This window comes from Bufo gargarizans, chromosome 2 (genome assembly GCF_014858855.1).
Source record: "Bufo gargarizans isolate SCDJY-AF-19 chromosome 2, ASM1485885v1, whole genome shotgun sequence".
In the NCBI taxonomy this organism is placed as follows: Eukaryota; Metazoa; Chordata; class Amphibia; order Anura; family Bufonidae; genus Bufo; species Bufo gargarizans.
The window spans coordinates 338183583-338210306 of record NC_058081.1 but is presented as its reverse complement, the minus strand read 5'-3'; the positions used below and the strand labels follow the sequence as shown (position 1 = coordinate 338210306).

The 26724-nt window shown below is 43.9% G+C and overlaps 1 protein-coding gene across 2 annotated transcripts in view; it reads right to left on the bottom strand.

Moving 5' to 3' along the window:
• The window catches only part of NT5DC3 (5'-nucleotidase domain containing 3), a 65805-nt gene extending 41792 nt beyond the window's left edge, over positions 1-24013 (bottom strand). Inside the window, exons 1-2 of one of the 2 annotated variants that reach the window (XM_044277290.1) lie at positions 23793-24013; positions 2185-2369 (exon numbers count right to left, since the gene is read on the bottom strand). In XM_044277290.1, coding sequence (XP_044133225.1) covers positions 2185-2369; positions 23793-24000 — 393 coding nt within the window. In that variant the 5' untranslated portion in view covers positions 24001-24013. Of the gene's footprint in view, positions 1-2184; positions 2370-7481; positions 7602-23792 lie in introns of those variants that run through there. The other variant, XM_044277291.1, reaches the window with a different exon arrangement.
• Positions 24014-26724: the final 2711 nt, after the last annotated feature.

Sequence of the window (26724 nt, the reverse complement as noted above, 5' to 3'; positions counted from 1 at the left end):
ATGAAATATACCCGTGCAGAGCCGGGTCCTTCTGCTAGTTTTCTATAAAAATAGCTTATTAAAGGACATCTGTCAGCAGATTTGTACTTATGAAGCTGGCAGACCTGTTACATGTGCGGTTGTCAGCTGAAGGCATCTGTGTTGGTCTCATGTTCATATGTGCCTGCATTACTGAGATTTTTTTTTAAATATATGCAAAGGAGACGGGGGTATTTCCATAGCACCTAGAGACTCTGCTTTTGCTGACCGGACCACCTGGCCCCGTTAAAATGCAGAGGGCGCATCAGTTGCAGCAAGAGCAGAGCCTCTAGGAGTAACAACAACGTCCCCAATGCTCCTAGAGGCTCATTTGCATATATTAAATCATTTTTAGCAATGCCAAAATCGGCCACTTTCATAGGTACAAAACTGCTGACAAATGCCCTTTAAACCCATTTTTGATATTCAGAGCACAACGGTAGAGTGCATACAGTCCCCAATACACCAAACTGTCACAACTTTCATTTATTTCACACAGTCACCCTCTATTTCACTGAAACCTTGTGGGATGAGATGAAAAAAGCAATTCATAGCCTTTTCCCTCCACCATCCTACTGCAGCAACAGATGGCATTACCTCAAATATCTTTGGACAGACTGCGTGTGGATTGTGAAGTGTTCCCCACAGCTAAACTCAGGATGCTACTGTGGCAAACAGAAGACCAACCTGCTATTTACTATGTAAACCAGAAGAGGAAGATAAACTACCTTTGTCTGTGGGTAAGTGTGTTTGTATGCAAACTATTAATTTCCAGGGAAAATGCAATAAAATCTCATGTAATAAGAGTAGCAAAATTCCTTTCTCTAGCATAGAGTGATGCAATAAGTTTTACATTTTTGTGCGAGTTTCCATTTGTTTTTTAAGCAAAATAACTGGGGAACCTTGTCATCCCCTTATGGGTTAAAAAATAAAATCTAAGTACTGTGGTGGCTATGGTGAAACCATGGAGTGATAGAGGATCTGCATACAGAACCTTATCTGTTTGTATAATGACTACTGTTACTGCTCTATTGTTCCATTTACCTTTTATTTCTTATCTTGTTGGGGCGCCAGTAAGTGGGGCACACTGCTCAACAGAGCCTATAATAGCCAACACTGAGGTGTATATCGTATTGCTGCTATCATTCACACATCTTCTAGCACTTTATCTGCGGTAATATAAGCTTGCTAGGGTGTATCTGAGGACTATTGCCCTGCTTGTAATGACTCATGAACAGCGCCATCTATTGGTTTCATAGTCTTATGACAAGACTATAAATCCAATAGCTGCCACTGTTCATGAGTAGTGTAGATTGCGAATATTCTAATCGCATATTTTCCATGCAAAAGGCTACACTAATAGTCTTGTCATAAGACTATGAAACCAATAGATGGCGCTGTTCATGAGTAGCGTAGATCGCAAATTTTCCATGCCAATGGTTTTTTTAGCTGAAAAACAAGGCAGATTCTGCTCATTTGCATGTCTTTCCCATATGCCCATGTTTATGCAAATTTGTTTTTACATGACAAAACTATATAGAAAGGTTATTGAATATTATGTTAGGACAATCAGAAAACTTTTTATCACCCTAATGATATTGATCTAGGTGCGCAGGTCCACCCAAGCCATCCAACAGATCTGAAGTAACTTTGAGGCTTACTGGCTCTCAGTCAGATGAGAACTGGTTTTGAATGTCTCATAGTGCACAAGGCGGCCATTGTAAGGTATCTGTCTCATGGATAGATTGATGGCTTTCACATACCTGGCTTTTGGCATATAGCCTTTGTGTGGTTGTCTATTGTATGTCATAGATAATAGGAGTCCAAGACGCATCCAGCTATTCTCTTAATGCTGCTTCCAAACCATTTTGATGGGGTTTCCATCAATTTCTAACCTTTTTTTGTGAACCAGACACCCTCTTCTCTTCCGAGCAGGGGGTGCCTGGGGTTCTCCTATTGACTTCCATTGTGCTTGGTAGAGCACACGAGCATTCCGATGCGTTCGGCCAGAGCACCCAAGCACTTTGATGCTCGATCAACACTAATCGATAGTCAAATGTAAAGAAAAATAAATGTAACGGTAATTTTATTACTTATTCTCTGCCAATTAAATAATAATGGTAATATACTTACTGTCACAGTAACAAGACCTATAGAAAGACTTACCCGATGCTCATTAATCAGAAGGTCTCGTGCAGTGTTGAAGATCAGCGTGTGAAGATCTTTAGAATAAAAAGCTAATGTATAGTCATAATCAAAGCCATAAATTTCAATGTTCTCCAGGCTCATTTCATTGTTGGAAAATATAGCGTCTGGATTCAGCATGCTACTTGAAATAGAAGGGATAACCTCTGCAAAAAAAATAAAAATTAAAAAAAAATTTACTTTGCTGAACCCATCTGCTACAACTTTAGATGCTCAATATAATATAATAATCACCTTTAAATACAAAAAGGCAAAATTACAGGGACAATAAAACATAGTTACCATCCAAGTATTGACACTTTTAGACTAGTAGCACACTGGCAATACCGCAGCATACCAAGCTAAATTAATCTCTGGGTGCTGCCACAGTATATATTTTTTTCCTTGTAAAAAACACAAAGAAAGTGAAGTCACTCTATTGCTTTTTAGCACATGCCCTTATGTTTTTCAGGCAACAAAACATTTCCTGTCATTTTTACAAAATTAGCCCTTCAGTGAACAGCCTAACAGCAATCAAGTCATTAAACGTCCATTGTAATCAGAATCTGCACTCTGATCAGAATCTAAATCACATATATGACAGACTGACCAAAGCTTCAAGTACAGGCCAGCCACTCCTAGGAGGATTCCAAGTCTAAAGTGGCCAAAGATACTGGACAGAAGTAGGTTAAAGATTGCACAAATGCTGAATGAACAATCGACGGGCTGACGTAGCCATAAACATTTTGCCCAATCTGGTCAATACAGTGGTTCAAACTGGTTGTAAGTGTCCAATAACACCCGATGAGAGGCAAACATTCTTACAGTACAGTAAGATCTTTCCTGGTTGAAAGATCTTGAGATAAGTATAAAAACTGCCATGTTCTCCTGATAACATATTCCAAAATTTCTTTTATTCGCCCATAATATTTACTCAAATTTGCAGAAAAGTTAGTGAACATTTAAGGGTCCTTTTACACAGGCTCATATTGCCAAAAATGAGCATCGATACGAGCCATCTTCTAAAGGTGCCCATTTACTGTATGGCTGGACCACACAGTGTAGGGGCACCCTTACATTGGGTAATTATCAGGAACTAACAATAGTACAGACGATAACTGCCCCACGTAAAAGGGAGAACCGACTACTATTGAACGACAGATTCTATACAGATTCCATGTACATGGCTTTTCCAGGAAAATACAAGGTTGTAGCGATATCAGACCGAGGTATTTAAAGATACTGAGGGTCATTTATTATTAAAATCCCCTACCTGCCAGAAAGTGGCATAAAAAAGTCACAACCCTTGGCAAGAGTGAGATGGGGCACGGCTGAGGCAGGGCCATTGGCACAGTCACTATTGTTTACACCAGGAATGCTCAACCTGTGGCGCTCCAGCTGTTGCAAAATTACAACTCACATGCATGCCTGGACAGCCTACAGCTATTAGGGCATGCTGGGATTTGTAGTTTTGCAACAGCTGGAGGGCCGCAGGTTGAGCATACCTGGTTTACGCCATTTTGCTAGTGTAAATGACTATTTAAATCTACTCCAGCTAGGGGACTGCCAGTGGATACGCCTAATTTATCCAATTATATATAATTTATACATATCCAAGACCAGCTTTAAACACAGTTTTTTGACAAATGACCCCCACTGGCTTCAATTTCAATATAACAAATCTATATAACCCCCTTAGTGACCACCAATATGCCTTTTTATGGCAGTCACAAAGTGGCCTTAGGCCAGGCTGCCGTCTTTTCACAATGGCCTAGCATAACCATTACAAGGATATCCCATACAGCAAACAGCAGGAGCTCAGCTGTCTTATGACAGCCAGGCTCCTGCTCTAACAGCCCAACTGCCTGTTTAAACCCTTAGGCCTCTTTCACACGGGCGTCAGTTTTTTAGCACGGATAAGAGACGGGTGCGTTGCGGGAAAATGCGCGATTTTCCCGCGCGAGTGCAAAACATTGTCATGCGTTGCACTCGCGTGAGAAAAATCGCGCATGTTTGGTACCCAAACCCGAACTTCTTCATAGAAGTTCGGGCTTGGGATTGATGTTCTGAAGATTGTATTATTTTCCCTTATAACATGGTTATAAGGGAAAATAATAGCATTCTGAATACAGAATGCATAGTAAACCAGCGCTAGAGGGGTTAAAAAAAAATAAAAAAAATTAAAAAAAAATTTAACTCACCTTAGTCCACTTGATCGCAGAGCTGGCATCTCCTTGTGTCTCCTCTGCGCTGAGCGGCTGAACAGGAACTGGGGTGAGCTGCTCCATTAAATACAGGTTAAGGACCTTCGATGACGTCACTCCGGTCATCACATGGTACGTCACATGATCTTTTACCATGGTGATTCACCAAGGTAAAAGACCATGTGATGACTGGAGTGACGTCATCGAAGGTCCTTAAGCGATATTTAATGGAGCAGCTCAGCCCAGGTCCTGTTCAGCCGCTCAGCGCAGAGGAGACACAAGGAGATGCCGGGCTTCGCGATCAAGTGGACTAAGGTGAGTTAAATTATTTTATTTTTATTTTTAACCCCTCTAGCGCTGGTTTACTATGCATTCTGTATTCAGAATGCTATTATTTTCCCTTATAACCATGATGCTGCAGTATTTTCTCCGGCCAAAAAACGTTCCGTTCCGGAACTGAAGACATCCTGATGCATCCTGAACGGATTTCACTCTATTCAGAATGCATTAGGATAAAACTGATCAGGATTCTTCCGGCATAGAGCCCCGACGACGGAACTCTATGCCGGAAGAAAAGAACGCAAGTGTGAAAGAGTTAGCTCCGACATTTGCTGGAAACGTACCCAATCACAAGGCACCTATCTCCACATGTGGGGGTCTTGTCCGATTCTGCAGCCTTTCTGGTCGGATTAAACAAATCTGCTGCCTACAAAACCCCCCTACCCCCATCTTAGTATTACTGAACATCAGATTACAAGATATTCCCCACAATAAATGGAAACTAGTACTCCATCTGGCCTCTGCAGCCAAATCCCTAAGGCTAGGTCTACCTGGCTACTTTTGTCGCACCAATGTCGCGCGACAATTTTAATAATGATAGTGGTGTCGCACTGAGATTTTTTTGCGACTGTCGTGTGGCATTCGAGATGCGACACCATAGACTTCCATTATAAAAGTTGTTGCACGACAAATGTTGCAGTGTAGTTGTGCCCTGTCGTCTGACAAATGTCGTCTTGTAGACCTAGCCTAATTCCGCAACATTGGAATCAACCAACTTCCCCCACTCTGTCACAGTGGCTGCAGAAGGTGGACCACATTTACCACACGGAGGCACTGTCAGCTTGGGAAACTAGATCACACCTCAATTTTCTGCGGATTTGGGCCGATTGGACATCATTTCGGAAAACAAGTTCTTTCTTTTACAAACTCTTAGACTATTTTGTCTATGCCTCCCCACAGTTAAATAAGAGCTCATGAAAACTACTGCCCTACTGCGGTCCACAAAATCCGGATGACGTCCATGTTTCATCTTTTTTTTTTTTTTTTTTTTTGCAGACCCATTGTAACAATGGCTATTCTTGTCCGCAAAACAGACAAGAATAGGACCAAAAATACAGTTGCGTAAATGGGGCCTAAGGCCTCTTTCACACTTGTGTTGTCTGGATCCGGCGTGTACTCCACTTGCCGGAATTACACGCCGTGGGTTCAATAAGAGCAATGATGATGCCTTCATTGCACAAAAAAGCCTAAATTGCATATTGAGAAAAAAAAAAAATTATATAATTATATATATATATATATATAGATAGATATCTCTATCTATATCTCAGGAATGAAGCCTCAGATCAACAAAAGAAAAACATTTTATCAGATGAACTTCAGCTTTGTGTCTATGCAAACAGTTGGATAGAGAGGTACCTGGTGACAGATTCCCCTTAACATCAATTCTGTAGTGCTTCACAAATGTTTATGTATTTTAACACATTGCAACACTACAAATTTGTTCCATAGAGGCATCAGCCCTTTTTGCCCATGAAACTGATACTACTCTAGTAGAACGAGCTCATAACTTGACTTGATCCATTGCTTTATAGGATTAACAAATAGCGATTTTGATCCAACGAGCTAGAGAACGCTTGGAGGCTATAAGGCACTTATGGGTCCCTTTTAACTGAACAAATAGATAATCCAACTTTCTCCATTCTTTAGTTGCTACAAGGTACTGTAAAATGCAATGACTGACTTTCTCTCTTCGATTTAGGATTTTCACAGAGTGAGGGGAGAAAATTATTCTAGTCTACAAAAGTCTGAGACAAGACTGATTGAACTTTGGTGCAATTCTAGTCTCAGGAAATCTGGGAAAGGGTTCACTAATTCTTAAGGCCTGAATCTTATTATGGGCAGACATAACCACGAAAACCACTATTTTTAGAGTAAGAAATGTCACAGATAAAGTTTCAAAGGGCATGCAGGTAAATACTAACAATACCAAGTTTAAATTCCAAGGTGGAAGAACTGATCTAACCATGGGCCTCAATCTATCGGCTCCTTTCAAGAACCCGGCCAAAGGATGATCAGCAATTTTCTTATCAAAGACAGCGCTGAAGGCAGAAATTTGCACTCTAGGAAAGTCCTAGACCAGAGCCCTTTGTTTAAACCTGGTTGCAGAAAATGTAAATGAATAGAAAGAAAAATAGCTTGGACAGCTGAGATTGAGTACACCACACTCAAAATCTATTCTAAACTTGCTAACGGTACTGTTAACTTCACCCGAAAGACCTCCAGCTCTGAGAGTTATACTCTACTTAGGCTTGAAGGACTGGACTCCAATAGGGGAGGTCTTTGACCCAAGGGTCTTGCAATGACATCAGCTTAAGGAGGGGAAGCCATGACTTCTTGGGGCATTGAGGTGCAATCAAAATTACAAGAACTCTTTTTTCCCAGATCTCTCAATATCCTGAGCAAGAGGGACAGGGAAGGGAATGCATAGGCCAACCTGAAGTTCCTAGCCTGAACCAGCACATCCACATCCATCCCGGAGTGAAGGATAGTTTTGTATTTCTGGCTGAGACAAAGATCTATTTGACCACCTGAAGATCTTTCAATATCCAAGGCACCCCTGTCTCTAGAGGATTTTGAGACAGTCACCAAACCAGGCCACAAGTGATGAAATTATAATTTTGTCTTCTAATGATTCCTGACTCTTGTCCAAGTTTGTTAACACTTGCTGAATACATTTGACATCTGGGATACAGCAAGTTAATGTACCAAGAAGGGACATTTCCTTTCACTTACCTTCGAAACTTTCTGTGGAGGGAGAAAGCTCTTCTGACAAATGGAATCCAGAAGGTTTCCTAGGAACACCGTTTTTTTGAGCTGAACAAAGACTGGGTTTTTCCAGTTTATTATTCACCCTAAATTGTAAATAAGTTGACATGTCAAAAACACACTGTTTTCCAAGGATGGAACTGAACTGCCAACAATGAGAAAATTAATTTAGTCAATTGGGCCAACAACTTGATTTTCGTAACAATGCTGGGAATGGAAATGATTCTAAAGTGAAAGGCCTGGAACTGACAATGATATAACTCTTCCCTAAGACTGCTTTTCTGAGGAATTTCTGGTCTTTCTGACAAATTGGAAATCATGGAAAACCATGAAGTCCCTTTTTTCAAACGATTTCTCGTGGACTTTACCAATTCTATTTTGCATCTTTTGTATTTTATCAATTTGTTTAGACATTTTAGATTCATTACTAGGCAAAAAGTTCCTTTTTTTTTTACAAGGAACATGGTTGAATAAAATAATAACCGTCCAATTGTGATTCAAGAGTGTTGAGGAATAGGAATGCAGCCACAAAATGGAATATTTTTAAGGCATCCTAAACTGTGAGAGGTACATACCATATGGGAACAGAATATCAAATGTGGATAAATAGAAATGTAAAGGGAGCAATGAATGACAAAAATAAAGTATTTAACTTATCACTAAAACGGAAAGGTAGCGAGAAAGCATTGAAAAATAGATTATGTAAAAGACAGATATAAAGCAACCAAGCTGGAGACAGAGAGATTCTTTGCCAAAGAGAATAAAACTAACCGCAAGATGTTCAATTATATAAATAGTAAAAAGTTTAAACCTGAAAGTTTTGGGGGGGCGTGGCCTGGTCGGGCATGTGAAAGGACGCAGCACTGAGAGGCTACCTACCATCCTGCCTCCCTGCACCATCCTGAGTCTGCAGCACTACTCACCACTCAGAAAAACCTCGGGCAGCTTCCCTGTGCCGTGCGGCCCCCTCCTGTGTCGGAATGACCCGCACCAGAAAGAAAGGAAGTAGGGAGTAGAGAGAAGTCGGGCCTCCGGCAACCCTGAAGCAAGATGGTGCCGCGGCGGAGGTGCGGGCAACGGAGGTTGTGGTCCGCCTGGATAGATATGCACGCTCCTCTTCTGTGCCACCTCCTACACCAACGTTCAACACCCTGTACACCCCTTAGGGGAGCCCATCCCAGACTCTTCTGGAGGTTCTGAAAAGGCCAATATGGCCCCCAAAATGGTGGCCTTACAATCAGCAGGGGGAAAGGATATGCAGGCAGATGCCCCAGCCTCTGAGGTAACGGTTACACCTATGGAGCTGGGAAACTATGTTGCTCCTGGAGATGAGCCCACTATTAAAGATATTTTTACTGCTGTGCAACTTTGCAGCAGATCACTACACATTCTTAATACATATATGGGCAGCCTGCAGGAAAATGTCTCCTTCATCAGGCAAGACCTCATGCAGGTAATTAAGAGCATGGAAGATAAAGTGAGCACTATTGAGGATCAACTACCCCCAGTTAAGAGGGATCTTGGCAGAATCCTACATAATGTGTCTCTAGAAAATAGGTCGCACAGAAATCTCAGGGTGATTGGGGTCCCTGAAAAGGCTGAGGGATTTGACCCAGTGGTGTTCTTTGAAGATTGGCTGACCCTTAAAGGCTTATGTCACTCCACTAAACTTTTTTTTTTTGTCTCCTTAAAATCCTTATGCTGCGATTTCTCAATATATAGGGCTATTACTCAGTTTGGTTCAGTAGTTATATTAAAAAAAATGACTTTTATAATATGCAAATTTCCTCTCTAGCAGCAGGTAGGGCGGCTACCTGCTGCTAGCAGCCGCATCCTCCATTCATAATGACGCCCCCTCCTCATGTTGATTGACAGGGCCAGCGGACGCGCTCGTTCTCTGACTGGTCCTGTCTGCGTTTTATATCTCGCGCCGGTCTTCAGTTGGCGCAGGCGCACTCAGTGGAGGACGCTCGCTCGGCCGCTCCATCCTCAGTGCGCCTGCGTCGGGTGTACATGTGACGTCATCGGCGCAGGCGCACTGAGGATGGAGCGGCTGAGCGAGCGTGTTCCACTGAGTGCGCCTGCGCCAACTGAAGACCGGCGCGAGATTTAAGACGCAGACAGGGCCAGTCAGAGAATGAGCGCATCCTCTGGCCCTGTCAATCAACATGAGGAGGGGGCGTCATGAATGGAGGATGCGGCTGCTAGCAGCAGGTAGCCGCCCCAGGATTGTCCAGGCACAAGATGGTCCATCAAAAATTCTGTCCATCCAAAGAACTAATGGATCTTTGGTCACGACACAAATCAGACTCGGATATTCTGGAGGAATTCCATGCGTATTATAAAAATATATAAGTCTAAGTCAGCGGTGGTCCCCAAAAATATTGCTACTCGCTCGGATATTTACCCCATGGCTCTCGGCGAAGCATGCAGACTACTTAGACCAACCTCTGTCATTGACGGAACTAGAAGTGGTGCTTAAATCATTCCCGAATGAAAGAGCTCCCGGGCTAGATAGCACTCTATTACTACCACAGTTGGTATCTGTGTTTAATGACTCCCTTCAAAAAGGAGAACTACTTGCTTCTATGAAGGAGGCAATAATAGTGGTATAGCCAAAACACGGGAAAGACCCGACTCCCCCCTATTCGTATAGACCGATCTCTCTGCTAACATCTGATGTCAAGATCCTGGCGAAGGTCCTGGCGAAGAGGTTGCAAGCAGTTATCTCGACCATTATACATAGTGATCAAGCTGGTTTTAAGCCTGATGAATCTACCTCAATTAACCTTAGACGGTTATTTCATAACATTCAGAGGCGGTCAGAATCGGCAGGAAGTCGGGCCATATTATCCCTTGATGCTGCTAAAGCCTTCGATAGTGTTGAGTGGCACTACCTATGGGAGGTATTAAGAGTCATGGGATTTGGTAATACCTTTATCTTTTGGGTTCAACTCTTATATTGAAGCCCCAAGGCTAGGATCAGAGCTAATGGTGGTACATCGAAAATCTTTGCGCTGGATAGGGGTACATGTCAGGGATGCCTGCTATCCCCTCTTCTATTCGCCATTGCAGTTGAGCCACTTGCATGCCTACTTCGCTCATCCAATAGAATTGTTGGGTTCCCCATGGGAGCCAGAGTGGAACGTGTGTCCATATATGCGACATGCTCATATACGTGGGAGATGTGGAAGGATCAATAGGCCTCATAATGTCTCTTATACGACTTTGGAGACTGGTCCGGGCTTCGTATAAACTGGGACAAGTCCATTCTGTTACCGCTGGACCTGGCCCCCGTTGGTCTATCACTCCTGTCCACTCAGCTGCAGGTTACTCACAACTTCAAGTATTTGGGAATCGTGGTTTCATCAAATATTGGGCACTACGTGGTCTGAAAAATATCAATGCGTGGTGCAAACTGCCTGAAAATGATACTTATGCATGTCCTACATAACTCCCCTGTTTGGATCCCACAACAGATTTTCTTTAGAATACAAAGGTTGTTTAGAAGCTTGATCTGGCACCAAAAATGGGCCAGGATACTTTACAAAGAGGGAAAGATGCAGGGGGTCTCTCTATTCCTAATCCATGGCTATATTTTATTTCCTCGCAAATGCAGCAATTGAGGGGTTGGGGGAGGACTCCTGGGGACAACGCATCTGCGCTGCTGATAGCCAACATTATAGAAAATGAATCCCCTATAGCCCTACTACAGCATAGTGGTCTCTCTGACAAGTTGGAGGGATATCCTACACTTAATATATAAGATATGGCATAAGTGTCGTGACTTGCTGTCTATACAGGGCTTCACTCAGGCCACCCTTCTATGGAGGAATCCTCAGTTGCCTGAAATGTGTTCTCAACTTGGGAACGGAAGGATGTGGTGTTCTTGTTTCAGCTGCAAAGAGATGGTGTGCTCAAATCATTCGAACAATTCAGGAATGAGCTTGTTCTTCCTCATACGGCCTTTTATCAATTTTTGCAATTAATACATGCATTCCAAGCTCAGGCAAGGTCTGTGTCGCTTACATGTACAGTAGTTCCATCATCGCAACAGATTCTCACATGCGGCTCCTCGAGTGGATTAATATCATCCATATACAGGAACCTGTTCGTGAAATCTGTGAAGCATGACCCCTTGTTGATCAAACAAAAATGGGAGGGGGAGGTTGGTTCTAGCGACACCTCAGTTATCAGTTTGCGAGGGCCACCGTATGTCCCAATTATTTCTTGTTCATTGTGTATACCGGAATCCATCCTTTCTGTTCAAGATCGGGGTTAGGAATGATGCTTCCTGCCCCAGATGAGGGGAGAGTCCTGCATCGCTGATGCACATGTTCTGGGAGTGTATGGAACTTCAGAATTTCTAGACAGGCGTATTAACTTGTATTAAAGAGGCATATCACATTGTGGTCCCACCTGGTTCGAAAACATCTGTATTGAGAATGTTGGACATTACAAACTGTAACTAGCACCTGGGGGCAGCGTCTGGTCTTTCAGGCCAGGAAGTTGATTGCTAAATACTGGCTTAGACCCCAGCCCCCCTCCAGGGTTGAATTTTTTAAATCATTTTTGAAAGGGAATCACAATGAAAATAAGCAAATAATTCTGTATCAGCATGGCTTCATGAGGAATCAGTCCTGTCAAACAAATTTCATCTGTTTCTAGGTAAGGTAAAGCAAGTTCTAGACTTGACCGGGTTGAGTCAATGGATGTCTTATATCTGGACTTCTCCAAAGCATTTGACACTGTACCACATAAAAGGTTAGTATATAAAATGAGAATGCTCGGACTGGGAGAAAATGTCTGTATGTGGGTAAGTAACTGGCTCAGTGATAGAAAACAGAGGGTGGTTATTAACGGTACACACTCAGATTGGGTAGCTGTGACTAGTGGAGTACCTCAGGGGTCAGTATTGGGCCCTATTCTCCAATATATTTATTAATGATCTTGTAGAAGGCTTGCATAGTAAAATATCAATTTTTGCAGATGACACTAAACTGTGTAAAGTAATTGACACCGAAGAGGACAGTATACTACTACAGAGGGATCTGGATAGATTGGAGGCTTGGGCAGAGAAGTGGAAGATGAGGTTTAACACTGACAAATGTAAAGTTATGCACATGGGAAGGAATAATGCAAGTCACCCGTACATACTAAATGGTAAAACACTGGGTAACACTGACATGGAAAAGGACCTAGGAATTTTAGTGAACAGCAAACTAAGCTGTAGAAACCAGTGTCAGGCAGCTGCTGCCAAGGCCAACAAGATAATGGGTTGCATCAAAAGGGGCATAGATGCCTGTGATGAGAACACAGTCCTACCACTTTTCAAATCACTAGTCAGACCACACATGAAGTACTGTGTACAGTTCTGGGCTCCTGTGAACAAGGCAGACATGGAGAGGGTTGAGAGGAGGGCAACTAAAGTAATTACAGTACACAGAACAATCAAAATGGGGGTTATTCACTTTAGAAAAAAGACGACTGAGGGGCTCTCTAATAACTATGTATAAATATACCAGGGGTCAGTACAGAGATCTCTCCCATCATCTATTTATCCCCAGGACTGTGACAAGGGGACATCCTCTGCGTCTGGAGAAAAGAAGGGTTGTACAGAAACATAGAAGAGGATTCTTTACGGTAAGAGCAGTGAGACTATGGAACTCTCTGCCTGAGGAGGTGGTGATGAGTTCAAGAGGGGCCTGGATGTATTTCTAGAGTGCAATAATATTACAGGTTATAGTTACTAGAATTCTGGAGAAGAGTTGTTGATCCAGGGAGTCATTCCGATTGCCTGATTGGAGTCAGGAGGGATTTTTTCCCCCCCCAAAATTAGGAAAATTGGCTTCCAATGTTTTTTTTTATTTGCCTTCCTCTGGATCAACTTTGCAGGATAACAGGCTGAACTGGATGGATAAATTTCTTTTTTTTCAGCCTTACAAACTATGTATGTAACTGATCCAGTGGAACCAGGACTATTTCCCTCATAGATACAAACTTTAAATTGCATTTTTCTAACAACTGTTGTAATACCAGAGACCTCTGAACAGGAGTGACCCTGAAGACTGAGGCGGGAGGGTAAAGACAAAACGAAATACTGTAACCTTCTCTTAAGATGCTTAAAATCCAAGTCATTTTTACTAAATATTTTAATCTTCCCCCTACCCAATTTCTGGCATCATTGTTTAGAACTCGGAATTAATCAAGAATCCTCTACCCCGTTTCTGGGCTTTCCCTCGTTGTCTTTTTGGACTGGAAGAATCCTCCTTTCCTGTATTTACCAAAGAGAAACATGGTTTTCCTAAACTCATTAGGAAAGATTTCTTAAAATCACAGGCTGTAAGATCTTTTCTAAATCTTGTTTAAATAACAGATCCATGAAAAAAAAGACTGCACAACTTCAACTTAGAACTAAACATCTCCTCTCTTTTACCATAAGGTCCTTCTGGTTGTAATGGTAAGGGCTGCAATTCTAACTGCCATTCTACACTCAGCTGTTGCATCTTACAGAAGGTCCACAGTTTTTCAGAGAATTAGAAATGAATCTTTTAACGTCTCATATAAAGTGTGCTATTTTAACAAAGATTCTAGTTGCATCAACCACCTTTTAGGAGACCTGCCAACTGAGGTGGATTTTAAATTTGGCTTAATATACGGTGGAATGCATATTGTTACTGAGAACAGTTGAAGATAAAATGACCTCCAAATGGCATAAAGTTAAAGATGACACATTCTCTTTGTATTTTAAGCAACAACTATTATTTATTTTCATCTTTTACATTTTCAAATTACCAAAAAAGGAAAAGCAAAACTTTGCTGCATGGCTTGTAGACAGCCAAGAGTCTTTCAATTCTTGTTTGAGGGATTTTTATCCATTGCTCCTTGCAAAAGTTTCCCAGTTCTGTGAGATTTCTGGGCCATCTGGCATACACTGCTCGTTTGAGGTCTAGCCACAGATTTTCAATTATGTTTAGATCAGGGGACTGTAAGGGCCATGGTAAAACCTTCAGTTTGGGACTTTTGAGGTAGTCTATTATGGTGTTGAGGATCATTATCCATTTGTAGAAGCCATCCTCTTTTCAATTTCACCCTTTTTTTTTTTACAGTTGGTGTTATGTTTTCTTCCAGAATTTGCTGGAATTTCAGTGAATCCATTCTTCCCTTTACCCATGAAATGTCCCCCGTGCCACTGTCTGGAACACAACCCCAAATCATATTTGTGCAGGTGTCACTGAACATTGTACCACAACTGCAGACTCTGCTAAATCTTCCTAAAAGTCTTTTGGAGTCATCGCTTTCTAGCAATCCTACGAGCAGCTGCCTCAGAAATTTTTCTTAGTTTTCCAGACCCTTTCTTGACCTCCATTGTTCTTGGCTACTTTCTCACTCGCATTTTGGCTTTCCATTTGTGAGAACCGTCATGGGCTCTCACAAGCGGTTCAAAACGGATCAGTTTTGCCCTAATGCATTCTGAATAGAAAGGATCCGCTCAGAATGCATTCGCTTGCCTCCGATCAGTCTCCATTCCGCTCTGGAGGCTGACACCAAAACGCTGCCTACAGCGTTTTGCTGTCCGCTTGACGAAACTTAGCCAAACGGATCCGTCCTGGCACACAATGTAAGTTAATGGGACGGATCCGTTGTCTTACTAATGAAACACCTTAATATGCTCAAACCAGGTGACAGATTCCTTTTAAGGGTACTTTCACACTAGCGTTAGAAGAATCCAGCAGGCAGTTCAGTTTCTGGAACTGCCTGCTGGATCCGGAAATCCGGATACAAATGGAGATCATTTGTTTCTGGATCCGTCTGACAAATGCATTGAAATACCGGATCCGTCTCTCCGGTGTAATACGGATAATAATTAAAAACATTTGTTTTAGGGTCTGTGCATGTGCAGACCGGTAAACCGGATCCGTCAATTTCCTGAACACTTTGTACCGGATCCGGCATTAATACATTTCAATGAAAATTAATGCCGGATTCGGCATTCCAGCAAGTGTTTGGCCATAGCAATTTTGCCCATAGAAAATACCTGTATTTTCTTCGACCAAATACCGTAAAAGGGACAGAACGGAAGACATCCTGATGCATACTGAATGGATTGCTTTTCATTCAGAATGACGGATCTCAATACAGGAAAACTTTAACGCTAGTGTGAAAGTATCCTAAGGCCCTTTTCCTTATTTTGAAAATGTAAAAGTAAAGAATTGTTTTGGCTAAATATATAAAAGGAAATGTGTCCTCTTTAACTTTATGCCTTTTGATATGGAGGAGCTGAGTGCTTCAGACAATTAATCGACTTCGGCCTTTTGGGTGGTGTGGGATCCATGGAACCAATTCCGCGCTTCCACATCTTTTCCTAGCTGGTTGTCAACTGGTACCATTCAGGATAGTGGTTTCTAAAGTGTTATTCACAGTAGGGCTAACCCATTTTCTACCCTCCCTCCCCTTCCTTGTGTTTGTGTCATGTCTTGGTTTGTCGAGTCTTGTCATGTTCGTTTTTGTTCCTTGTATTCGATTGTAAGGAAATTGGAGAATGTATACCCTATTATCTCTCACTCTTTATTCTGGTAGTTTTTAATGGTTTGTCAATTGTCAACCATGTTATATCTGGATGTATCTGGATTGTACTACTTTTGAACTACCTGTGAGGCCATTGTTGGCCATTATATATTCCCTTTGTATAGGTATTTTGATGTGCTTATTATATCACTTACTTATATGCTTTAATAAAATACTGATTGAACCGTAACTTTATGCCTTTTGGAGATCATTTCATTTTTCACTTGCTTAACTGTTCACAGTAAGGCCTCATGCACACGACCGTTGTGTGCATCCGTGTCCGTTGTTCCGTTTTCCGTGATTTTCTGCGGACCTATTGACTTTCAATGGGTCCGTTGAAAACTTAGAAAATGCACCGTTTGTCATCCGCGTCCGTGATCCGTGTTTTCTGTCCGGCAAAAAAATATGACCTATCCTATTTTTTTTGACGGACAACGGTTCCCGGACCCATTCAAGTCAATGGGTCCGTGATCCGTGTCCGTAGGCTACTTTAGCACAGACGCAGATCCGTCTGCATACAGCTTTTTCAGAGCTGAGTTTTCACATCATGAAAACTCAGATCCGACAGTATATTCTAACACAGAGGCGTTCCCATAGTGATGGGGACGCTTCAAGTTAGAATATACTAAGAACTGTGTACATGACTGCCCCCTGTTGCCTGGCAGCATCCGATCTCTTACAGGGGGCTGGCTGTGATCCGCACAATTAACCCCTTTAGGTGCCGCACCTGAGGGGTTAATTGTGCGTATCATAGCCCTCTGTAAGAGATCAGCAGACCCCCCCCCCCCCCATCATTGGTGGCAGCGGAGAGTTCCGATCGGTAACCATGGCAACCAGGACGCTACTGCAGTCCTGGCTGCCATGGTTACTTAGCAATTTTAGAAGCATTATACTTACCTGCACTGTCTGACCGGCCGGGCGCTCCTCCTACTGGTAAGTGACAGGTCTGTGCTATAAGCAATGCGCCGTCACTTACCAGTAGGAGGAGCGCCCGGCCGATCACAGACAGTGCAGGTAAGTATAATGCTTCTAAAATTGCTAAGTAACCATGGCAGCCAGGACTGCAGTAGCGTCCTGGTTGTCATGGTTACCGATTGGAGCCCCAGCGATTAAACTGGGACTCCAATCGGAACTCTCCGCTGCCACTGTTGAGGAAGGGTTGAGACGCATGCATATATATACATATATGCATGCAAATACGTGCATGCATGTATGATATATAATTATATATATATATATATAATGCATTAATTGACTCTTTATTAGGATGATGTGCGCAGATGTGCCCAGCATCTGCGCACATCTGCCCTTAGTGGCCCACAGGGGCTCATGGTGGCCCCTGTGGGAAATATGTGGTAGCTGTGCCCCCTTATAATATAGGATATATAAATCCCCCTTATAATATATATATATCTCCCCCCCTATATACCCCAGTATCAGTGTATACATGTGTCCCAAGCATCCATACACATGTATATTATACATATATTTCCCCCCCCCTATACCTGAAACCAGGTGCATCGGTGTGAATGTGCCCCAAGCATTCACACTGATGCAATCTGGTTGATTGCATCAGAATTACCGGACTAAGGTCCGGTCATCCTGAGGACTACAAAGAACTCAGATTCAACAGAATTATGCATGATAGAAGGAAGGGAGAAGCCTCCCCTCCTTCTATTATGCGCATTCCGGCAGCACAATTACCATCACACTGTCCGGAATGCTAAATGCTACAGGCGGGAGATCAAAGGCTTCTCCCGCCTGTTAGCATATGGCGCAGACCCGATGCGCTCGTTCAGGAGACGCGCGGGCTGGCGCAGTGATGTCATCTCACTGCGCCGGCCCGCGTGTCTCCGATGGTGGCGTGCGCGCGCCACCATGTGGGTGGTGCGGCAGTGCGGGCCGCCGGACATAAAAGTCCGGCAGCCCTGCACTGAGGTGAGACCCCCTACCGGCCCCCCCCCCCCAAGGAGAGCGTAGCCGGCGCTCAGGGGGAGAGAGCTGTGCCGCCCCCACGAGAAGACGACGACCCCTGGACGAACGAGCAACAACGTTGAGTATCCCCCCCCCTTATTAATCCTTACACCCCTGATCCCCTACCACTATGCCACCAACGATTATCCCCCCTGATTAACCCCTGATTCCCTGATCCCCTACCACAATCCCACCAATAATCTCCCCCTGATTAACCCTTCCCCTACCACTATCCCACCAACGACCTACTCTGTCCACACCCCCTACTCACCCTCACCAACGTCCCTCTCCCTGATCCTAACCCCCACTACTCACTTGCAGGGTATTAACCCTTGCATTGCTGTCACCCCCACTGTACCTCATCCCTACCCACTGCCTACCCACTACCTGCCCATACACACACCCTCTCTGTACCCCTATCACTTGCAGGGTATTAACCCTTGCATTACGGTCTCTGTGTCTGTGGCCTGCGTTCGCCCCCGTTAACCCTCGTCGTACCCCATAGGGATAGTAAGTAGAACCAGGTGGGTGGGCTGCTAATATTTGTGTGAGTGTATTGTATAGTTAGGTTCTGGGTGGAACTTGGGATTGTGTAGTGTAGTTTTAGTACTGTATATTTAGTGCTGTATTGTTAGGCCTCAGTTTTTTTGCCCGGATAAGAGGCGGGTGCGTTGCGGGAAAATGCGCGATTTTTCCGTGCGAGTGCAAAACATTGTAATGAGTTTTGCATTCGCGTGAGAAAGATCGCGCATGTTTGGTACCCAAACCCGAACTTCTATATAGAGCTCATTCTATATATCTATTATATAGAGCATGCTGCGATTTTCACTCAACGCACAAGTGATGCGTGAAAATCAACGCTCATGTGCACAGCCCCACAGAAATGAATGGGTCTGGATTCAGTGCGGGTGCAATACGTTCACCGCACGCATCGTACCCGCACGGAAAACTCGCCCGTGTGAAAGGGGGCTTAGTGTATTGCGTGTGTAGTGTACTAGGTATTAATAAATATCTTGTTTTACTTATAACGATCTGTGTAATGTGTGGTTATTAGCGATAGTTTAGTAAGGCGCATGCAGCTAGCTTAGTGATTAGCGTAAGGCAAAGTGAAAGTATTGTGTTATTATATAAAGTGTGGCAATGTGAACATTGAGTTGTTGTTTCCCCAGGTTCCAGTCCGGGACTTAGGGCATGCTCATGTCCAGGGATCCTATTTAATCCTGCTACTGGATCCTGGGTGTGTCTCACTCTGGAGAGTGTGCAGACAGAGGCTGGTGAGGCTTTGTCAGTGTGGTCTCAGCTAGGCAAGGCTGAGGGGCCACGAGGCTATTTGTTTTTTGCCTTGTTGTGTATGAAGAGTGTAAAATAAATTGCACTGTGTGGACCTGAAACCCAGTGGTTATGAAGATCATTGTGAGAATGACCCCCAAATAAGAGGCGATCCCTTACAAAAGGTATAAATAGGCAGAGTCATCAATAGACGGCTCCTCCTATTTATGATTATTTATAAATATTTGGGGAGGCCGCACTGGCAACCGATGAATTTAAAACTGGGGAGGGAGGGGGGTCTGCCCCCTGCTGCCTGGCAGCACCTGATCTCTTACAGGGGGCTATGATACACACCTGAGGGGTTAATTGTGCATATCACAGCCCCCTGTAAGAGATCGGATGCTGGCAGCAGGGGGCAGTCATGTACACAGTTCTTAGTATATTCTAACTTGAAGCGTCCCCATCACTATGGGAACGCCTCAGTGTTAGAATATACTGTCGGATCTGAGTTTTCACAATGTAACTCAAATCCGATGGTATGTTCTAACAGAGGCGTTCCCATGGTGAGGGGGACGCTTCAAGTTAAAATATACCATCGGATTGGAGAAAACTCCGATAGGGACTCGTGACTTTACATTGAAAGTCAATGGGGGACGGATCCGTTTGCAATTGCACCATATTGTGTCAACGTCAAACGGATCTGTCCCCATTGACTTGCACTGTAAGTCAGGACGGATCTGTTTGGCTCCGCACGGCCAGGCGGACACCAAAACGACATTTTTTTTTTACTTTCCTTCTTGTCTGGTGATCCTCCAAAAATCACGAAAAACACACGGAAGAAAAAACTGACACGGATCAACGGAACCCCGTTTTGCGGACCGTGAAAAAATACTGTCATGTGCATGAGGCCTAACTGTTATTGTGACCAGGGGGTTACAAAAATAAATAAATAAATAAAATAAAATCATTCATAAATTACTCTATTAACCCTTCCCTGGCCCATTTACCATGGGTGGTAAAAAGAAAAAAAGAAAACAGAAAAAAAAAATAAAATTCCCTTTTCTACCTTAATTTAGTTCACTTAATTCATAGCAAATCAAATCATCAATTTGTTCCACATCTTATCAAACCTTTGGATATTACCAGTTAATTTAGTTTTGGCATTTTCAAAATATATGTTAGTTTTGTGGTTCAGGTTATGCAGCTTGGGCTAAATAAATTTGGCTTAAATAAAGTAGACACAGCTACCCAAGACCTTTTGAGATGTGTCCACTTCTTCAATCATCGCATCCTACAAAGATCCCATAGAGAAGCACATTAGTGTTTTTAACTAAATTTGCAAGAGATACATCCACTTTAGGGCAATCTACCAAAACGGGATTCATCCTCCTCATTAAATGGGTTTTCCGGGATTTAAATATTGATGACCTATCCTCTATAGCAGAGGGCATCAATGGCTTCATTTGAGTACTTGCTGACAATATTATACATTTATCTACTGCCTGATGTGAGATTTACAGACAGGCTCTAAATATCCTTACATGTCATGCTATGGATGAAGAAGCATGTATAGGAAATGCCATTTATACCACTTGGGACAACCTCAGTCCATATGGTCTATATGAGAGTCACAGACTGTTCTTCTGCTAAGGGCCTCGAGCAGAAAGCACCTCATGTTCTGGAGGCTCAACGTGGCCATGTATTACATAGGCACCCTTGGTCTTCAATAGGTGCAAGAGTCAAATGGTGGACTCCCAGAAATAAACTCTTCTTCAGGGAGCTTCCTCAAGAAAACAGGGTAGATTAGTTTGACAACCTATTTTATATATTAAACCAATTTTCATAAACACATCACTACATTTATGTGTACATTCCAGACAGTATCAACATGTACGACCACATGGCGCGGTCGGGGCGACGCGGCAATACTGTGGTCAAGTGCCGTGCAGCGAGTTCTCATTAAACTAATTAGGACTGCACTGTTTAGTTCAGGCATCCTCAAACTGCGGCCCTCCAGCTGTTGCAAAACTACAACTCCCAGCATGCCTGAACAGCCTACAGGTATCAGCCTACAGCAGGGCATTGTGGGAGTTGTAGTTTTACAACAGCTGGAGGGCCGCAGTTTGAGGATGCCTGGTTTAGTTGGTCTGCATTGTTAATGCCTATGCGGCAACCACAATAATGTGCAACTATTAACAATGTAAAAGTGCAGTCCTTCGTTTATTTATTACAGCCGTATGGTACCCAACCGTGGTGTATGGTCATACCCTTAGGGCTCTCTCAGATGAGCAATTAGACTCATTAGTGCTCCAGCCAGTAAACATGGACTACACATGGAGTCCGTTGACTGTCCTATTTTTATTTTATTTTTTTTCCACTGACCCAGTCACCTGAACAGTGTCGGACTGGGGTGCCTAGGGCCCACCAGTAAAATTTATATTGGGGGACCTCCATACAGATACATTCAAATATTACCTGCTCACACAGCAGCAAGATGCTACCAGATGATGGAGTATGGGGGTCCCTGCATAGAGAAGGTAGGTCCTGGGGAAAAGAGGACACTGGCTAGCTTCCCTCTATAGCTAGAAGTCATCTCAGCTCTGATCGTGTCTATACAAATAAACTGGGAAGTCTTCCTTAATAATCTATCAGGTTTTTATATGAACATAGGCTGAGGAGCTGTACATTGAATATATGTATGTAGTGCAGTACGTCTACTGTGTGATGTGCCACTTGTGCAGGGGGTGGGAGACTAGGGGCCCAGCTTGCTCAGGGGCCCACCAGGGGATTCACCTGTACCCATGTGGGCCAGTCCAAGCCTGCACTTGAATAAGTGAGTCTTCCAGGAAAATGGCTGTAAGGTCGTCGGAAACGAGCGTTCGTTGTAATATAGCAAAGCATAGTCTGCTGTGCTTTCCTATACAGAAAGTTATAAAGGTATACAATATTTTTTTTTCACACTATTCACAGGTGTTTCATTCAGTCCCATTGGCACAGGTGTACAAAATCCAGCACCTAGCCATGCAGTCTGCCTTTAGAAATATTTGAGACAGCTTGGCTCATTCTAAAGAGCTCTCTGAATTCCAGCGTGGTACTGAAATAGGATGTCACCACTGTAACAAGTCGGTTTGTGAAAGGTCTTCCCTCCTAGATATTCCACGATTAACCGTGATATTATTACAGAGTGGAAGCATGTAGGTCTATAAAGGAATGGTTGGGCGAGTGGTGTAGAAGAACCTTATCATAGAGCCCTCAACCCCATCCAACACCTTTGGGATGAACTAGAATGGAGACTGCAAGGCAGGCCATCTCATCTAACATCAGTGTCTTCTGGATGAATTCCCCCAGACACCCTCCAAAATCTTACAGAAAGCCGTCCCAGAAGAATGGAAACGGATTTAGCTGCAAAGAGTGGACCAACTCCATATTAATGCCTATGGATGGGGGTCATGGAAGCTCCTGTAGGCGTAACGTGCAGGTGTCCTAATACTTGTGTCCATATGATGTTTTGTGTTTTTCAAATGAGATAAAATTGGCACAGTAGCCCTATACAGTGGCATATGTGACTGCCTTGGTATACCTTGGTGAAAACTACCAAAGCCTAACTTGAAGCCCCCTTGCGGAGGCTGCGCAGCAGCTGTATCAATGTGCCGCTTCCTATACTATCCACCAGATAGCCGATATATGAATATATGAGCACTGGGATTCTAGCGTCTACCCCTCTACCAATCACAATAACGGGGGTCACCAAGTTCCCTGTGTGAATGGAGCTGTAGCGCTCATGCTTGACCACCGCTCCATTCACTTCTATGGGACTGTCAGAGACAAATGGGCATCCCTACCATGAATGGAGAAGTGGTCTCACATGGCACTCAGGGACCTCCCTACTCATGATCGGTGGGGTACCCTCTGATCATAATGTGACAAGGGTTAAAAAAAAAAAAAAAAAAAAAGGTTTTCCCATGAACATGTCATGTCACTGCACCTTCAGCACTTTCCCTGGACAGCATCCCTCCTGGATGGAGCAGATGTAGGATGTGGAGGGGACACATCTGAAGTGGCTTCACTATGGTGTTGGCACCCTCTTTAAAGTGGTCGGTAGATGTCCTAGTGGCATGTCATGAACTTTCAGTGGGGCTACACCATACCCACCAAAGGGTGAGGTCCCCTGGTGAATATGAGGCAGGATGATGAGCCTTCACACCTGGTGCCAGTGGAAAGACATAGACATATTGTCTGATGACACCACACCTGTCAGGGAGCCCAGGGCATTATGGCAATTCTCCAGTCCATTCAGTATAGCTGAACCAGCACAGGAGGCTGGGACACTGGGCAGGTGCGGCAGCTCTGGAATGTCAGGAAGGTGACCCTGGCATTGTTAGGGTACACAGGGCACGACCCCCATTCAGCTGCTGTGTCACTCTGCCCTCGCCATGAGCACACGCACACAGGTCCCGCTCCGCTCACCGTTGATGCGCCTCCTCGCCTCGTTGTAGTGTGCGTTCAGATACCTCTTCATGTCCCCGTCCTCCGGGCCGCCCGCACTACAAGCCGAGAGGTAGCGCAGCCAGGCAGTCTTCCCCCCGAGGGGAGACCGGGGGCTCCCCGCCACCCGTCTGCCGGGGGCCAGGCTCAGCCGGTAGCAGCCTCTAAGGAAAGCCCGAGCAGGAGCCATGGCTGGGACTGCGTGTGAGAGGCGAGTGGCGCCTTTATATAGGAGGCCGGTCACTTCCTGGTGACATCACCGCCATGGAGGGCGGCCCCGGGGAAGCCTGCAAGAAGCAGCGCCTCAGCCTAATTACCAAATGTCATGTATTTTTAACTGCGGCTTCTTTTCTGTGAACATGCGGTTTTACCTCCGTTTTAGTGTTGAGGTCCATTTTTAACCCAAATTTCCAGCATAAACATGAAAGAGTAAGTTAATAAGAGCAGCACGTCAAACATGAGGCATGCTGGAGAAATTCCTTTATTCAGAGCTGAGGAAATAGCTATATACCATCAGAGCCTGTAAACCCTTCATCAGGCTGAGGTTATAGTCAGTGGATATTGGCAACGTATTTCTGCGCAGATCCCGTTATTTTCAATGGGAGTCTGGGCGGCCGTTCACACAGCCGGGGCATATTTACATATGGTTTTCCAAACTGCGCCAAGAATTAGCATGTCCATCCATGCAGGCACCATAGGAAACAGTGGCGGAGTCTGCTCAAGGATTATCCCCTTTGAATGGGAGTCTGTGCGCTCTTCACACAGCCAGGGCATATTTACATGTGGTTTTCCAAACTGCGCCAAGAATTAAAAAGTCCATCCATGCAGGCACCATAGGAAACAGTGTGCTCAAGGACTATCCCCTTTTGAATGGGGGTCTGTCACAAGTCAGTCGCATTTTAATTGGTAAACCGCAGCAGGGTTTCTGTCATGGAATCCACCGCGTGCTGTCCGCATCTATATGTTCGTTCCACAGTCCTGAAAATAAATAGAACACGTCCTATTCTTATCCGTTTCGCACACAAGGATAGGACTGTTCTATGGAGGGTAGGACGTTCCGTGAAATGCCTAACAGTCACGGCCGATAGATGTGTTTTGCAGATCCGCAATTTGCAGACCGCAAAAAAACAGCAACGGCCGCGTGCATGAGCCTTTAGGCTGATGATTTGCCATTGTGATGAAAGACCAGGGAGGTAGTCTGAGATGTTGCTAGTGAGATCAGTATGAATGATCCCACAGACTAATGATCTGACACACAATGGTCCATCATTCCCTTGTGTATGGCAGGCTTATCTGGTGGTAAACTTTTGCCGTGTGGATGACAATCGCTATTACCATGGCATAACCACTATGTGTACAGGCAACTTAAGGGTGCATTCACATGACCATATATAGTCTGTGGTTCGCAAAAAGCGGATTGCAAAAAAACGAACAAGAATAGAACATGTTCTATTATTATTATTTTTTTTTTGCAGGACTGTGAAACGGACATACACTACACGCCTGGTAGCGGCTCAAAATCACTAATGGAAATTACTAATCAAACAATGACTGTGGGAAAGCGGCCTCAGCCATATACTATAACATCAGTGTGTGTATTAATCCATCTATTGTGATATCACTGTGTGCATTATCCATATACTATAACATCAGTGTGTGTATTAATCCATCTATTGTGACATCACTGTGTGCATTATCCCTGTACTGTGACATCACTGTGTGTGTTATCCATATACTATAACATCAGTGTGTGTAATAATCTATCTATTGTGACATCACTGTGTGCATTATCCCTGTACTATGACATCACTGTGTGTGTTATCCATATACTATAACATCAGTGCGTGTATTAATCGATCTATTGTGACATCACTGTGTGCATTATCCCTGTACTGTGACATCAGTGTGTGTATTAATCCATCTATTATAACATCATTATGTGCATTATCCATATCCTATACCAGTGATGGTTAACCATTTAGATTGTGGTAGAATTTATAACTAAAGATTATGGCAGGTTTTCTCAAAGGCCCAATAAATACGGATAGTTGGTTGGAGGAAGAGGGGGAGGTCTTCTCTGAACAGGAGGGTGCCTCTGAGAGGAGTGGACATTTATCATTAAAATCTATTTTCAAAGACCTGTTTCTCGACTATAAAGAAAATCTTAAATCTTGGTGGGAAACACGTACTTTGGAAAATTATATAAAAAATAGGATCATACCAAGGGGTTTGAGAGTTCGTTTAGTCCCGGTGTAGCGTTATACTACCCTACCTCGTGAGATTTCCCTACCCTCTGACTTCCTGTCGCATGAGCGATGACGTCGGGGGGCGTGTCTCACTGTTCTCCATCTGCGCATGCCCAAAAGGACACTCTAGTGAAAATCTCAAGGCTGAACTTAGCAGCACACCGGGAACCTGCGCATGCGTCTGGGAGCCGAGGTAGGGAAAAATCACGGGTCAGTGCGCAAGCGCAGTTAACTCATTAAAATCCACCCGATATACGCGCCTGCGCAATGTGGTGGTAGGGAAAAATTACGTCCCAGTGCGCAAGCGCCGAGGGTAAGCATGAATATCCATGCCAAAAGCACTTTTAACCCTTTGCAGGAGCTATTCTCATATTGGTTCTTGACTGATTGTCCTCCTATATATAGGTTCTATTATATAGGGGGTCTGTCTGCACAGTATATGGGGGGGTCTGTCTGCACAGTATATGGGGGGGTCTGTCTGCACAGTATATTTGGGGGGCTGTCTGCACAGTATATTTGGGGGGCTGTCTGCGCAGTATATTTGGGGGGCTGTCTGCGCAGTATATAGGGGGCTGTCTGCACATTAAATGGGGGGGGCTGTCTGCGCAGTATATGGGGGGCTGTCTGCGCAGTATATGGGGGGCTGTCTGCGCAGTATATTTGGGGGG